The 14,933-nt window shown below is 35.7% G+C and overlaps 1 protein-coding gene and 1 pseudogene across 1 annotated transcript in view; one reads left to right on the plus strand and one right to left on the minus strand.

Annotated features, from left to right (window-relative positions):
* BRIP1 (BRCA1 interacting DNA helicase 1) overlaps positions 1-14,933 on the plus strand; it is a 191,075-nt gene that overhangs the window by 81,697 nt on the left and 94,445 nt on the right. Inside the window, exons 11-14 of the mRNA XM_024757679.1 lie at positions 14-168; positions 2,617-2,782; positions 2,897-3,037; positions 9,344-9,505. Of these exons, the coding sequence (XP_024613447.1) occupies positions 14-168; positions 2,617-2,782; positions 2,897-3,037; positions 9,344-9,505 (624 nt within the window). The remainder of the gene's footprint in view (positions 1-13; positions 169-2,616; positions 2,783-2,896; positions 3,038-9,343; positions 9,506-14,933) is intronic.
* LOC112408118 (protein tyrosine phosphatase type IVA 1 pseudogene) lies at positions 6,524-7,043 on the minus strand (annotated as a pseudogene).

Raw genomic sequence — 14,933 nt, forward strand, 5'->3', positions numbered from 1 at the left:
CATTTCCTTACAGGGACATTTTTCTGCTATCCTTCAAAAAGAAGAAAAGGTCTCATCAGTTCATGGTAAAGAGGAGGCAAGAGAAGTACCTATTATTAGTGCTTCAACTCAAATAATGCTCAAAGGACTTTTTATGGTGCTTGACTATCTTTTTAGGCAAAATAGCAGGTAAGTGAAGATGATCTGGTCTGTATTCCTCCTCTTAAAAATATTAGCCTTATTGGGTGCTACCATGTGTTTAATACCTACTAATTTTATATGAGTACTTGGGATAGTGATAAACAAGTGGTATAAATATTGCTCTTACTTACTGGCACAGACTCAGTCAATTGATGTTAGTTTTTATTAATGAAAATGAGTATTAAAACCAGTTAATAAATACAATTAATTAATTCAGCATTAAAGTCCTCTAAGACTAAATTTAAGTTTTCTTTTAAGTATAATCTAGATGTTTCTTCCAGTGTCAGAAAGTCTCTCTTATTGTGTAAATCCTCTATTTAATGAAATGTGGGAAATGAAAAGCAGTCAACTCCCCACACACTACTCCTTAAGTTATAGTACTACCTGGTTCCAGTATTTTTTTAAGTGTTTTTTTATGGTAAAATATACACAATATAAAATTTACCTTTTTTTTTTTGCGGTACGTGGGCCTTTCACTGTTGTGGCCTCTCCCGTTGCGGAGCACAGGCTCCGGACACGCAGGCTCAGCGGCCATGGCTCATGGGCCCAGCCGCTCCTCAGCGTGTGGGATCTTCCTGGACCGGGGCACGAACCCGTGTCTCCTGCATCGGCAGGCGGACTCTCAACCACTGCGCCACCAGGGAAGCCCAAATTTACCATTTTTAAGTGTACATTTTAATAGCATTAAGTATGTTCACATTGTTGTACAACTACCACCACTGTCAATTTCTAGAAATTTTTCATCATCCCAAACAGGAACTCTATACCCATGGAACAGTATCTTCCATTTCCCTCTCACCACAGCCTTTGGTAACCTCTATCCTACTTTCATGTCTATGGATTTGCCCTTTCTAGGTGTCTCATATAAGTGGAATCATACAATCTAATGTTTTCAAGGTTAATCCATGTAACATATGTCATTCCTTTTTATGGCTGAATAATATTCCATGTGTATATATACCACATTTTGTTTACCCATTCTTACATTGATGGACATTTGTATTGTTTCTAGCTTTTGCATATTGTGAATCATGCTGCAGTGAACACTGATGTACTAGTATCTGTTTGAGTGCCTGCTTTCAGTTTTTCTGGGTACATACCTAGCAGTAGAATTGCAGGATTATATGGTAATTCTGTATTTAACTTTTTGAGGAGCCAGTGTGCTATTTGTCATAGCAGCTGCACATTCTAGATTCACATAGTTATGCACAAGAGTTCCCAATTTCTCTACATCCTTGCCAATACTTGTTATTATTTGTTTTTTGGATCATAGCCATCCTAATGGGTATAAAGTGGTATCTCCTTATGGTTTTTTTTTTTAACATCTTTATTGAGGTATAATTGCTTTACAATGGTGTGTTAGTTTCTGCTTTATCTCCTTATGGTTTTGATTTACACTTCCCTAATGACTAGAGATGTTGAGCATCTTTTCATGTGCTTATTGTCCATTTCTATATCTTCATTGGAGAAGTGTCTACTCAAGTCCTTTGTCCATTTTTAAATGGGGTTTTTGTTGTTGAGTTGTAGGAGTTATTCTGCGTATTAATCCTTTATCAGATATTTGCTTTACAAATATTTTCTCCCATTCTGTGGGTTCTCTTTTCACTCTCTTGATAGTATTCTTCGATGCACAAGTTTTGAAATTTTGATGCAGTCCAATTTATCGAGTTTTTTCTTTTATTGCTTGTGCTTTTGGGATCCATTGAACATAGCCAAATATGATGTCATGAAGATTTTCCCCAATGTTTTCTTCTAAGAGTTTTATAGTTTTTAGCTCCCAGTATTTTTATAAAATTCCCTCCACATTGTGCAGGGTTCCTGACTTGAACTTTGAATTCTGATCTCTCTATGGGTAAAATTAACAGGCAGTATTACTGTGAGGACATGGTAGAGAATACCAAATTTTATTCTGTTTAAGCTTAGGTGCTTATAGCCTCTTATTGAGAGAAATTATAAGCTGGATGGGATCACGGAGATCATCTGGTTTAGTACTTTCATTAAAAATAGATGAAGACTGAGATCCACATTTTAAAGGAACTTAAAAATTAGTTTCCTAAAATTTCAGTAAAAATTGTCTTTCTATTTTCTTATGCAATAAAAAAGTTTAACCCACTTTTTAGTTTCTTTAACAATAATACTGTTAACTATTTTATAACTAATGATGTAACATAGAATGCAAAGAGCTCTGAACTAGGAGTTAGGAGGCTTGCATTTTAATTCTGGCTCTGCCATGATTTATGTAATGTTTGAACATAGGGATGGGAAGTGATAAAGGGTGATATTTAAGTGATATCTAACCTCTGTAAGGGGGGACTGACTCTAAGGTTTAATGCCTTATTTCTATCAGGATTACTGAATTTTAGTGGTGTGGGTTGTTGGTGGGGGACAGTGTTATCTAAAAATTTCCCATTTAATTACCATTTTATTTTTATTTAGATTTGCAGATGATTATAAAGTCGCTATTCAACAGACTTACTCTTGGATAAATCAGACTGATACTTCAGATAAAAATGGGTTCTTGGTTCTACCAAAAAATAAGAAACGTTTACGACAGAAAGCAGCAGTTCATGTGCTGAATTTTTGGTGCTTAAATCCAGCTGTGGTAAGCTTATCATGCTGTAAATGAGAATACTGTCTTCTTGCTCAATACCAACAATTAAATAAATGTGCTTGACTGTTTTAAAGATGATTTTATGTATCTAATGTTTCCTTTTAGGCCTTTTCAGATATTAATGGCAAGGTTTGGACGATTGTTTTGACATCTGGGACATTATCACCAATGAAATCCTTTTCATCAGAACTTGGTGTTACATTTACTATCCAACTGGAGGCTAATCATGTCATTAATAACTCACAGGTTAGGTTTTTGTTGTTGTTGTTGTTTTTTTGAAGGCTCTTGGTCTTTTTACCTCAGTATAATTTATAAACAAATTAAAAGGTAACTGAAGTACTGGCAAACAAATCCTGATAGGAAAGTCAACATTTCAGTTTTAGAATAAAGGAAAATTTGTCAGCTACTTGGTAGTGTCAACAAAAGGAAATACCAATAAATAGCATTCCTTCAACCCAGTGAGTAAAAATAAACACTTTCAAGGCAAAGACCGCATTGCAATTTCCTTATTTAAATAAGTTTTAAGTTTTTTAATGAAAATGAAAAAGAAAACAAAAATTCAACTCTTTTTTTTTTACTGTAGTTCCTAATAGTTTAATTATTTGTGTTTTTCTTTTCCATTAGACTATGGTATATCCTTATTCTAATTTTTACATCCTCATCTTTCCACTGCACCTAGATTAATACCTGGTATTAGTTAGCAAGTGTTCAGCATGTTTGAATATCTGAAATGAATTAAAAGTATTCTTATGAGTCCTGTGACTTAAGATTTTAATTTTATTATTTATTTATTTATTCATTTGTTTTTATTTTTGGCTGTGTTGGGTCGTTGTTGCTGTCTGTGGGCTTCTCTAGTTGTGGTGAGTGGGGGCTTCTCCGTTGAGGTGCACAGGCTTCTCATTGTCGTGGCTTCTCTTGTTGTGGAACATGGGCTCTAGGCGCGCAGGCTTCAGTAGTTGTGGCTGTGGGCTCTAGAGCACAGGCTCAGTAGTTGTGGCGCACGGGCTTAGTTGCTCTGAGGCATGTGGGATCTTCCCGGGCCGGGGCTTGAACCTGTGTGCCTTGCATTGGCAGGCAGATTCTTAACCACTGTGCCACGAGGGAAGCCCAGATTTTAATTTTTTATAACAATACCATGTAAATGTTAATTTTCCTAAGAATGTTTGAATTGTCATTTGTCAGTCTGCCTTCTATTTCTTTTTAGGAAGTAATTTAAAGTGGTAAGCTACATGCTTAATACCACCTGTGGGCCTAATATAATTCTAGTTCTTTATAAAGAGCTATAGTTTTCAACCAAGAAGTATTTTTGGAAATTACTGGCATTTAGTAGGTGAGAGCCTTATGCTAAACTCCTATATAACCAAGGATTGTGCTTTCCAAAATCCAGAATGCTCCTGTATAGAAACATTGCTATAAGCAGTAGCAAAGGAAAAATATATGTTGCACGTTTTCAAGATATTTCCTTAGAGGTTCAAATAAATACGGGAAGTTATTAGTAAATTCAGCATATATTTTTTCAAAAGAATGTTATTATAGGTTCTGTGTTCTCAATCTAGTGCACAAAAGCCCATTTAACCTGTAATGTCACTAAATAATAATTAACAATAATAATAATGCTAGTTCAGCTGGATCCTGTTACATTTCCCCAACTTTTAAAAAGTTTTTTATTTTAATTGTGGTAAAAAACACATGCTATAAAATTTGCCATCTTAACCATTTTTAAGTGTATAGTTCAGTTTTGTTAAGTATATTCACACTGTTGTATATAACCAATCTCTAGAGCTTTTTCATATAGCAACACTGAAATTCTATTCTTAAACAACAATTCTCCATTCCCCCCTCCTCTCAGCCCCTGGTAACCACCATTCCACTTTTTGTTTTTATGAATTTGACTATTCTAAATACCTCATGTAAGTGGAGTCACAAGGTTTTTGTGATTAGTTTATTTCGCTTAGCCTGGTGTCTTCAAGGTTCATCCTTGTAACATGAATCAGAATTTCCTTCCTTTTTAAGGCTTAGTAATATTCCAGTTTGTGTGTGTGTGTGTGTGTGTGTGTGTGTGTGTGTGTGTGTGTGTGTATCACATTTTGTTTGGTCATTCATTCCTTGATCACCCCAAATTTTTACTTAAAAACTTATAACTTGAAAAATGGAAAAAATAGTATTAATATAGTGAATATCTTTATACTCTTAACCTAGATTCATCAGTTTTTAACATTTTGCATCTGTATATATATGAGACAAAGGAAGAGAGGAGTAATATTGCAAAATGTTGATGATTACATTAATTTTGGTTATGGTATTAGAAAGTAATTTGTAGACATAGTGACACCTTGCCCTTAATTAGTTTAGCATGTTTCTCCTAAGAACAAGTACATAATCTTGCATAACCACAGTATCATGATCATATCCAAGCAATTTAATATTGATACAATAGAATCTATATTTTTCCAGATATTCCCAATGTGTCTTTTTTTATTTTTTGATGATAAATGCATTTCACCATTTATTTAATGTTTAAGCTCTCACACTAGATTTTTACAAGCTGGTGAACACTGACAAATTATTTCTCCCACAGAACTATAACCACATGTTCCGGGACAGTATAAATATATGGTTGAGCTAACGTTAATACTCATCACCATTTTATCTATTACATAATAAAACAAATTGTCAAGTATCCACATATTAAGTTACACAGCTCAAAAGACATAAAACATTAAATGTCTGCTCAATTCATTAGCAGAAACCCACTTTTTTTTTTGGCAAGAGAGGTTGGGAATCACACTTCAAACAAAAATAAGTTGGTAAACAACTTCAGATAAGTTTGAAAAAAAATTACAAGAATTTCAGAAGTTTTATGATTAAGAATTGTTTTAGCTACAATAACAAAGTATTTCTACCTTTTAAAAACATTTATAAATTAAAATACATATTCTACATGTTCTTCACAAGACAAAGGCAACATTTTACTAAAAATACTTAATATCCCCCTCCCATTCTTTTTTCAGGCCCTCCCTGTAGGTTACACCCCAAAGTGCAAACATTAAAATTAACTGTAAGGCTTTTTTGTCTGGAGACATTAAAGACATGTGCTTCCGTACAATGTAGATTTTCTATAACAGCACAAAATGAGTTTTATAGAAAGACATTAAATAATCACTGTAAGACTTGGTTAATTAAAGAAAAAGCAAATCTCACGTATACTGGTATGAATGTAGAAGATGTAAACATATCATGAGCAAATAACCTCATAGGCCCTACTTTCTATGTTGGAAATGCTGGAAGGAATAAACCACATAAAGTCCAGGGTTTTCATAGTTCCTGGGATTTTAGTTCTATATCATACTAAAAATATACAAGAACTGTGCTGGGTATTTTGGCACCTAGTCTTTCTAAATTTCTTATATATTGATAAGATTCTGTCATGGAAACAGATTTAAAGACATGACTCAGTACTGCATGATTTCAGGAAAGGTAATTTGGTACAAATGATAAGCACATTTTAAATGCTGAACAGAAAGAATCCTTTGCTAAGTGGCTAAGTAGGTTGATCATAACCCAAACATAGAGGTTGCAATTCTGCCAGGCTTGCGGCCTGGTAAAACTGCTTTTCGACACTCCTATGGAAGTTTCATCAGACTTTACCAAGCCAACGTGCTGGCTAACTTGTACAACAGATTCTGTCTGTCTAGGTTCCACTTCTAAGCAATGGCATCAGGCAACCCAGTTTTACTGAATGCAACAGTTGTTTCTATGACCATTGGAGTCTTTGAAGCGCAGCCACATTTTAGGACGGTACTTCTCCAAATACAAAAGTTGCTTGCTGTTAAAAGCACCATGCCGCTTTTGTCTTATGTACTGTACTGCATCTTCATATTTCATTCCACCTTCAATTAATGCTAGGACGACAAGCAATGGACCTCTCCCAAGGCCTGCAACACAATGAAAGGCAGTACAACAACCAGGGTCTTCATGAAACTTAATTTTCACAAGACTTAACCAGTCATCAACCATCTGGTTACATGGTGGTACACCATCATCAAAAGGCCAATCGAGAACATGGATGCCTTCTTTCTCTACAAGAGTAGTGTCATAAGTTGCTTCACATACTCTTACTATTGTGGTAACCATACTTCTTAAGTTCCTCTATAAATTTGTTTAAGGTTGCATTAGTTGGATTGTGTGTAATGAGAAATCTCACTTTCTTGTAAGTGACTTCCACAGGAGCTGGGCGGTTCATTTGAGCCATGTTAATTTAGTTAAAAAACACTCAATAGGATTATGAAAGAATTTTAAAAATTGAATACAGAAATGATGCAAATAAACTGAGTCTACTTCAATATACTCCACTTGAAATTCTCAGTGCTTTCGAGTATGAAGTTGGGAGTAATGGGAAATGAAATGAACCTCCTGACAAGAAGCAGCAATTCTTCAATCCAGTAATACTGAGGCAATAGAAAAGGAGTGCACTGAGGTTTACCCCATCCAGGTCAGAACTCTTGTAAAAAATGCTCTGTGGATTTCAATTCAACACTTCTGTGTCCAGGTTCACCACTCTTATGGGGGCTTCTTGGTGGAGTAGTAATGAATTTCTACAGTTCACTTGTCTGCATAGAGGTTGTGCTGTGCCTGGCAGTAGTCTCCACTGCCATTCAGAAACTCCATAAATGTGTGACCAAGAACACCACAGAACTGCCTCTCTCTAGCCTGTTCTCTTGGCGTAGGTTTGGTTATCCCAAGAAAGGTACACTCTTGTAGCTTCACTCTCAGGGCACCGAATGCTCCCAATGTGTCTTTTATACCTGTTTATTTTTCTTATTCTTGATTCAGGATCCAGTCAAGTATTATATATTGCATTTGATTTTCAAGTCTCTTTAGTTTTTTTTTTTTTTCTTATTTTAAACTGAAGTATAGTTGATTTACAGTATTAGTTTCAGGTGTACAACATAGTGATTCAAAGTTTTTATAGATGATAAAAACTCCATTTAAAGTTTATACTCCATTTAAAGTTATAAAATATTGGCTATTATCCCTATGCGGTACAATATATCCTTGTAGCTTATTTATTTTATACATAGTAGTTTGTACCTCTTAATTCGCTACCCCTATCTTGCCCTTCCCCCCACTAGTAACCACTAGTTTGTTCTATTTGGGAATCTTTTCTGTTTTGTTATATTCATTTGTGTTGTAATTTTTAGATTCCACATGTAAGTGATAACATACAGTATTTGTCTTTCTCTGTCTGACTTATTTCACTTAGCCTAATACCCTCCAGGTCCATCCATGTTGTTGCAAATGGCAAGATTTCGTTCTTTTTTATGGCTGAGTACTCTTCCTGTGTGTGTGTGTGTGTGTGTGTGTGTGTGTGTGTGTGTATGTGTATACCACGTCTTCTTTATCTGTTCATCTGTGATGGACATTTAGGTTGCTTCCATATCTTTAACTATTGGAAATAACACTACTATGAATATTGGGGTACATGTATTAGTGTTTTTGTTTTCTTCAGATATACTCCCAGAATTGGAATTGCTGGATCATATGGTAGTTCTATTTTTAGTTTTTTGAGGAACCTCCATACAGTTTTCCATAGTGGCTGCACCAGTTCATGCCTCTTTAGTACTTAAAATAGTTTCCTTGCCCTTTTTTTCTGTCTTTCATGACATTTTTAAAGAATTCAAGTCACCAGTTGTCCTTAGGAATATTTTATAATCTGGAATTTTCTGATTGTTTTCTCATGATAAGATTCAAGTTAAAGTGTTTGGTAAGAATACTATATAAGTGATATTGTTGCTTCCCATTGTATCATATCAAGAAACACATACTATCAGTTTGTCTTATTACTAGTTGATCATTTGGTTTAAAGTTGATTAAACTGGTATCCATCAGATGTCATCTTGCAAAATGTACCTCAATCTTGTATATCATTTCCAAATATAAGACTATTACATTTTTCAACAATCTGAAGTGTTTATATTGTCTTTAGAATACTAATAAAATTTGTACTTTCTCTAGTCAAATTAACTATACTAAGGCTAGACCTATGTGAATGTAGAGGAATTGCACATAACTGTAAAATTTGGTGGGTCTGATTTTCTGACTATAGATCTTTGAGCATCAGGGAATTTGTGAAACAGTAGTTCCTGTCATAATTGAATCTTAGAGACTTAACTATAGCAGATTGTACCAGCCCTCATCTCTTATTTTGGATTCATTTCTGATTTATTCATTTCATTTGTTCCTATCATCTAACAAAATGTTGTTACCTGCTTAATTTTGTAAAGCTGTTGAGGAAATAAATAAATATAACCTGTTTTTCTTTCATCCTAAGAGAATTCAGTGGTCTACCTAAAGTAAAACTTTCATAAATTAAATCTATATATAATTAATTAAAGGTAATAGGAAAAAACCCCAACAATTTAAAAGTAAATTTTCTCTAAACTCACTGCTTGATCTTTTTTTGACATACACGTAATTAAGGCTCCCAAATTAAATGCTATTTTGCCTGCCTCATTTAAGCATAACTCTAATACTGACATATTTATATTCTAGGTTTGGGTTGGCACCATTGGGTCAGGCCCCAAGGGTCGCAGTCTCTGTGCTACCTACCAGCACACGGAAACATTTGAGTTCCAGGATGAAGTGGGAGCACTTGTGTTATCTGTGTGCCAGACTGTGAGCCAAGGAATTTTGTGTTTCCTGCCATCTTATAAGGTAAAGGAATATTTATTTTTTCTTTTGCCTTTAAAAGATCATGTGGCATAACCACCACAAGCAACAGGGGAATTACAGTTTCCTAAACTTCATATATTATTTTACTTGTTTACTAAGATGCTGCCTGATTGTTCTACCACAGATTTTTATTCTTAGAGGCAGGTTGATATTTTCATGGTTAAAGGAAAAAGCATTATTTTCACTTTGATAAATTACACTATTTGAATGTTTCAGTAATCTGAATAAGACTTTCTTTGTTGCCCATCTTTTTTTTTTGGAGTATAATTGCTTTACAATGTTGTGTTAGTTTCTGCTGTACAATGAAGAGAATCAGCTATATGTATACATATATCCCCTCCCTCTTTGACCTCCCTCCCACCCACTTCCCCCCATCCCACCCATCTAGGTCATCACAGAGCATGGAGTTGAGCTCCCTGTGCTATACCGGAGGTTCTCACTAGCTATCTATTAGGTTGGCCCAACCCAATATTTTACACCTGGTAGTGTATTTATGTCAAACCTAGTCTCCCAATTCATCCGACCCTCGCTTTCCCTCCCTGTGTCCACATGTCCATTCTCTACATCTACGTCTCTATTCCTGCCCTCGAACTAGGTTCATCTGTACCATTTTCCTAGATTCCACATACATGCATTAATACATGATATTTGTTTTTCTCTTTCTGACTTACTTCACTCTGTATGACAAACTCTAGGTCCATACACATCTCTACAAATGACCCAGTTTCATTCCTTTTTATGGCTGAGTAATATTCCATTATATATATGTACCACATCTTCTTTATCCATTCATTTTTCAATGGAAATTTAAGTTGTTTCCATGTCCTGGCTATTGTAAATAGTGCTGCAGTGAACACTGGGGTACATGTGACTTTTTGAATTATGGTTTTCTCAGAGTATATGCCCAGCTGTGGGATTGCTGGGTCATATGGTACTTCTATTTTTAGTTTTTAAAGGAACCTTCATACTGTTCTCCATAGTGGCTGTATCAGTTACATTCCCACCGACAGTGCAAGAGGGTTCCCTTTTCTCCACACTGTCTCCAGCATTTACTGTTTGTAGATTTTTTTTTTTTTTTGTAGATTTTTTGATGATGGCCATTCTGACCTGTGTGAGGTGATACCTCACTGTAGTTTTGAATTGCATTTCTCTACTAATTAGTGATGTTGAGCATCTTTTCATGTGCCTCTTGGCCATCTGTATGTCTTCTTTGGAGAAATGTCTATTTAGGTCGTCCTTCCATTTTTTTTTTTTTTTTTTTTGAGGTATGGAGGCCTCTCATTGTTGTGGCCTCTCCCGTTGCGGAGCACAGGCTCCGGACGCGCAGGCTCAGTGGCCATGGCTCACGGGCCCAGCCGCTCCGCGGCAAGTGGGATCTTCCCGGACTGGGGCACAAACCTGTGTCCCCTGCATCGGCAGGCGGACTCTCAACCACTGCGCCACCAGGGAAGCCCGTCGTCCTTCCATTTTTTGATTGGGTTGTTTGTCTTTTGATATTGAGCTGCATGAGCTATTTGTATATTTTGGAGATTAATCCTTTGTCCGTTGCTTTGTTTGCAAATATTTTCTCCCATTCTGAGGGTTGTCTTTCCGTCTTGTTTATGGTTTCCTTTGCTGTGCAAAAGCTTTGAAGTTTAATTAAGTCCCATTTTCTTACTTTTGTTTTTATTTTCATTACTCTGGGAGGTGGATTTAAAAAGATCTTGCTATGATTTATGTCATAGAGTGTTCTTCCTACGTTTTCCCCTAAGAATTTTGTAGTGACCGGTCTTACATTTAGGTCTTTAATCCATTTTGAGTTTATTTTTGTGTATGGTGCTAGGCAGTGTTCTAATTTCATTCTTTTACCTGTAGCTGTCCTGTTTTCCCAGCACCACTTATTGAAGAGGCTGTCTTTTCTGCGTTGTATGCCCTTGCCTCCTTTGTCATAGATTAGGTTACCATAGGTGCTTGCTTTTATCTCTGAGCTTTCTATCCTGTACCATTGATCTATATTTCTGTTTCTATGCCAATACCGTACTGTATTGATTACTGTAGCTTTGTAGTATAGTCTGAAGACAGGAAGCCTAATTCCTCCATCTCCGTTTTTCTCTCTCAAGATTGCTTTGGCTATTCGGGATCTTTTGTGTTTCCATACAAATTGTAAAATTTTTTGTTCTAATTCTGTAAAAAATGCTTTGGGTCATATAGTCATTTGCACAGTATTGATTCTTCCAATTCAAGAACATGGTATACCTCTCCATCTGTTTGTGTCATCTTTGATTTCTTTCATCAGTGTTTTATAGTTTTCTGAGTACAGGTCTTTTGCCTCCTTAGGTAGGTTTATTCCTAGGTATTTTATTCTTTTTGTTGCAACCGTAAATAGGATTGTTTCCTTAATTTCTCTTTCTGATCTTTCGTTGTTAGTCTATAGGAATACAAAAGATTTCTGTGCATTAACTTGGTATCCCTCAACTTTACTAAATTCATTGATTAGCTCTAGTAGTTTTCTGGTGGTATCTTTAGGGTTTTCTATGTATAGTATCATATCATCTGCAAACAGTGACAGTTTTACTTCTTTTCCAATCTGGATTCCTTTTATTTCCTTTTCTTCTCTGATTGCCATGGCTAGGACTTCCAAAACTATGTTGAATAATAGTGGTGAGAGTAGACATCTTTGTCTTGTTCCTGATGTTAGAGGAAATGCTTTCAATTTTTCACCATTGAGAATGATGTTTACTGAGTTTGTTGTATATGGCCTTTATTATGTTGAGGTGGGTTCCCTCTTAGCCCACTTTCTGGAGAGTTTTTATCATAAATGGGTGTTGAATTTTCTCAAGAGCTTTTTCTGCATCTATTGAGATGATCATATGGTTTTTATTCTTTAATTTGTTACTATGGTGTATCACGTCGATTGATTTGCATATATTGAAAATCCTTACATCTCTGGGATAAATCCCACTTGATCATGGTATATGATCCTTTTAATGTGTTGTTGGATTCGGTTTGCTAGTGTTTTGTTGAGGATTTTTGCGTCTATGTTCATCAGTGATATTGGTCTGTAATTTTCTTTTTTTGTGATATTTTTGTCTGGTTTTGGTATCAGGGTGATGGTGGCCTCGTAGAACGAGTTTGAGAGTATTCCTCCCGCTGAAATTTTTTAGAAGAGTTTGAGAAGGATTGGTGTTAGGTCTTCTCTAAATATTTGATAGAATTCACCTGTGAAGCCATCTGGTCCTGGACTTGTTTGTTGGAAGATTTTTAATTACAGTTTCAATTTCATTACTTGTGATTTGTCTGTTTATATTTTCTAATTCTTCCTGGTGCAGTCTTGGAAAGTTGTAACTTTCCAAGAATTTGTCCATTTCTTCCAGGTTGTCCATTTTATTGTCATACAGTTGCTTGTAATAGTCTCTTATAATCCTTTGTATTTCTGCAGTGTCAGTTGTAATTTCTCCTTTTTCATTTCTGATTGTATTGATTTGAGTCCTCTCCCTTTTTTCTTGATGAGTCTTGCTAAAGGTTTATCAGTTTTGTTTAATTTCTCAAAGAGCCGACTTTTAGTTTTATGTAATTCCTCTTTGATTTCTTCAGTGATCTCTTGGTTATTTAGCAGTGCACTGTTTAGTCTCCATGTATTTATGGGTTTTTTTTTTTCCTGTGGTTGATTTCTAATCTCATAGCATCGTGGTCAGAAAAGATGCTTGATACAATTTCAGTTTTCTTAAATTTTCCAAGGCTTGATCTGTGACCCAACATGTGATCTATCCTAGAGAATGTTCCGTGTGCTCTTGAGAAGAAAGTGTATTCTGCCACTTTCAGGTCGAATGTCCTATCAATATCAATTAAGTCTATCTGGTCTGTTGTGTCATTTAAAGCTTGTGTTTCCTTATTTATTTTCTGTCTGGATGATCTATCCATTGGTTTAAGTGGGGTGTTAAAGTCCCCTACTATTACTGTGTTACTGTCAATTTCCCCTTTTATGGCTGTTAGCATTTGCCTTATGTATTGAGGTGCTCCTGTGTTGGGCGCATAAATATTTATAATTGTTATACCTTCTTCTTGGTTTGATCCCTTAATCATTATGTAGTGCCCTCCCTTATCTTTTGTAAGTCTTTATTTTAAAGTCTATTTTATCTAATATAAGTATGGCTACTGCAGCTTTCTTTTAATTTACAGTTGCATGGAATATCTTTTTCCATCCCGTCACATTCAGTCGGTATGTATCCCTAGGTCTGAAGTGGGTCTCTTGTAAGACGGCATATATATGAGTCTTGTTTCTGTATCCATTCAGCCAGTTTGTGTCTTTTGGTTGGACATTTAATCCATTTACATTCAAGGTAGTTATCGATATGTATGTTCCTATTACCATTTTCTTAATTGTTTTGGGTTTCTTTCTGTGGGTCTTTTCTTTCTCTTGTGTTTCCCACCTAGAGAAGTCCCTTTAGCATTTGCTGTAAAGCTGGTTTGGGGGTGCTGAATTCTCTCAGCTTTTGTTTGTTTGTGAAGGTTTTGATTTCTCCACTGAATCTGAATGAGATCCTTGCTGGGTAGAGTAATCTTGGTTGTAGGCGTTTCCCTTTCATCACTTTAAATATGTCCTGCCAGTCCCTTCTGGCCTGCAGAGTTTCTGCTGAAAAATCAGCTGATAACCTTATGGGGATTCCCTTGTATGTTATTTGCTGCTTTTCCCTTGCTGCTTTTGATATTTTTTAAATTTCTGTTTAAATTTTGTTCTTTTGTTAATTATGTGTCTTGGTGTGTTTCTCGTTGGGTTTATCCCGTAGGGACTCTCTGCACTTCCTGGACTTGGTTGGCTGTTTCCTTTCCCATGTTAGGGAATTTTTTGACCATAATCTCTTCAAATATTTTCTTGGACCCTTTGTCTTTCTCCTCTTCTTCTGGGACCCCTAGGATTTGAATGTTGGTGTGTTTAATGTTGTCCTAGAGGTCTCTGAGACCATACTCATTTCTTTTCATTCTTTTTTCTTTTTTCTGCTCGGCAGTTATTTCCACCGTTCCGTCTTCCAGCTCACTTATTCGTTCTTCAGCCTCAGTTATTCTGCTATTGATTCCTTCTAGGGTATTTTTCATTTCAGTTATTGTGTTGTTCATCATTGTTTGTTCTTTAGTTCTTCTCGGACCTTGTTAAACATTTCTTGTATTTTCTCGATCCATGCCTCCATTCTATTTCCAAGATACTGGGTCATTTTTACTATCATTACTCTGAATTCTTTTCCAGGTAGGTTGCCTATTTCCTCTTAATTTATTTGGTCTTGTAGGTTTTTATCTTGCTCCTTCATCTGTTAACATATTTTTTTGTCATCTCATTTTTCTTGATGGGTGGGGCTGTGTTCCTGTCTTACTGGTTGGTCTGAGTCATCCAGCCCTGGAGTTTGCAGTTCGGTAGAGCTGGGTCTTGGAGCTGAGA

The sequence above is a fragment of the Neophocaena asiaeorientalis genome, unplaced genomic scaffold (assembly GCF_003031525.2).
Source record: "Neophocaena asiaeorientalis asiaeorientalis breed wild unplaced genomic scaffold, Neophocaena_asiaeorientalis_V1.1 scaffold327, whole genome shotgun sequence".
NCBI lineage: Eukaryota > Metazoa > Chordata > Mammalia > Artiodactyla > Phocoenidae > Neophocaena > Neophocaena asiaeorientalis.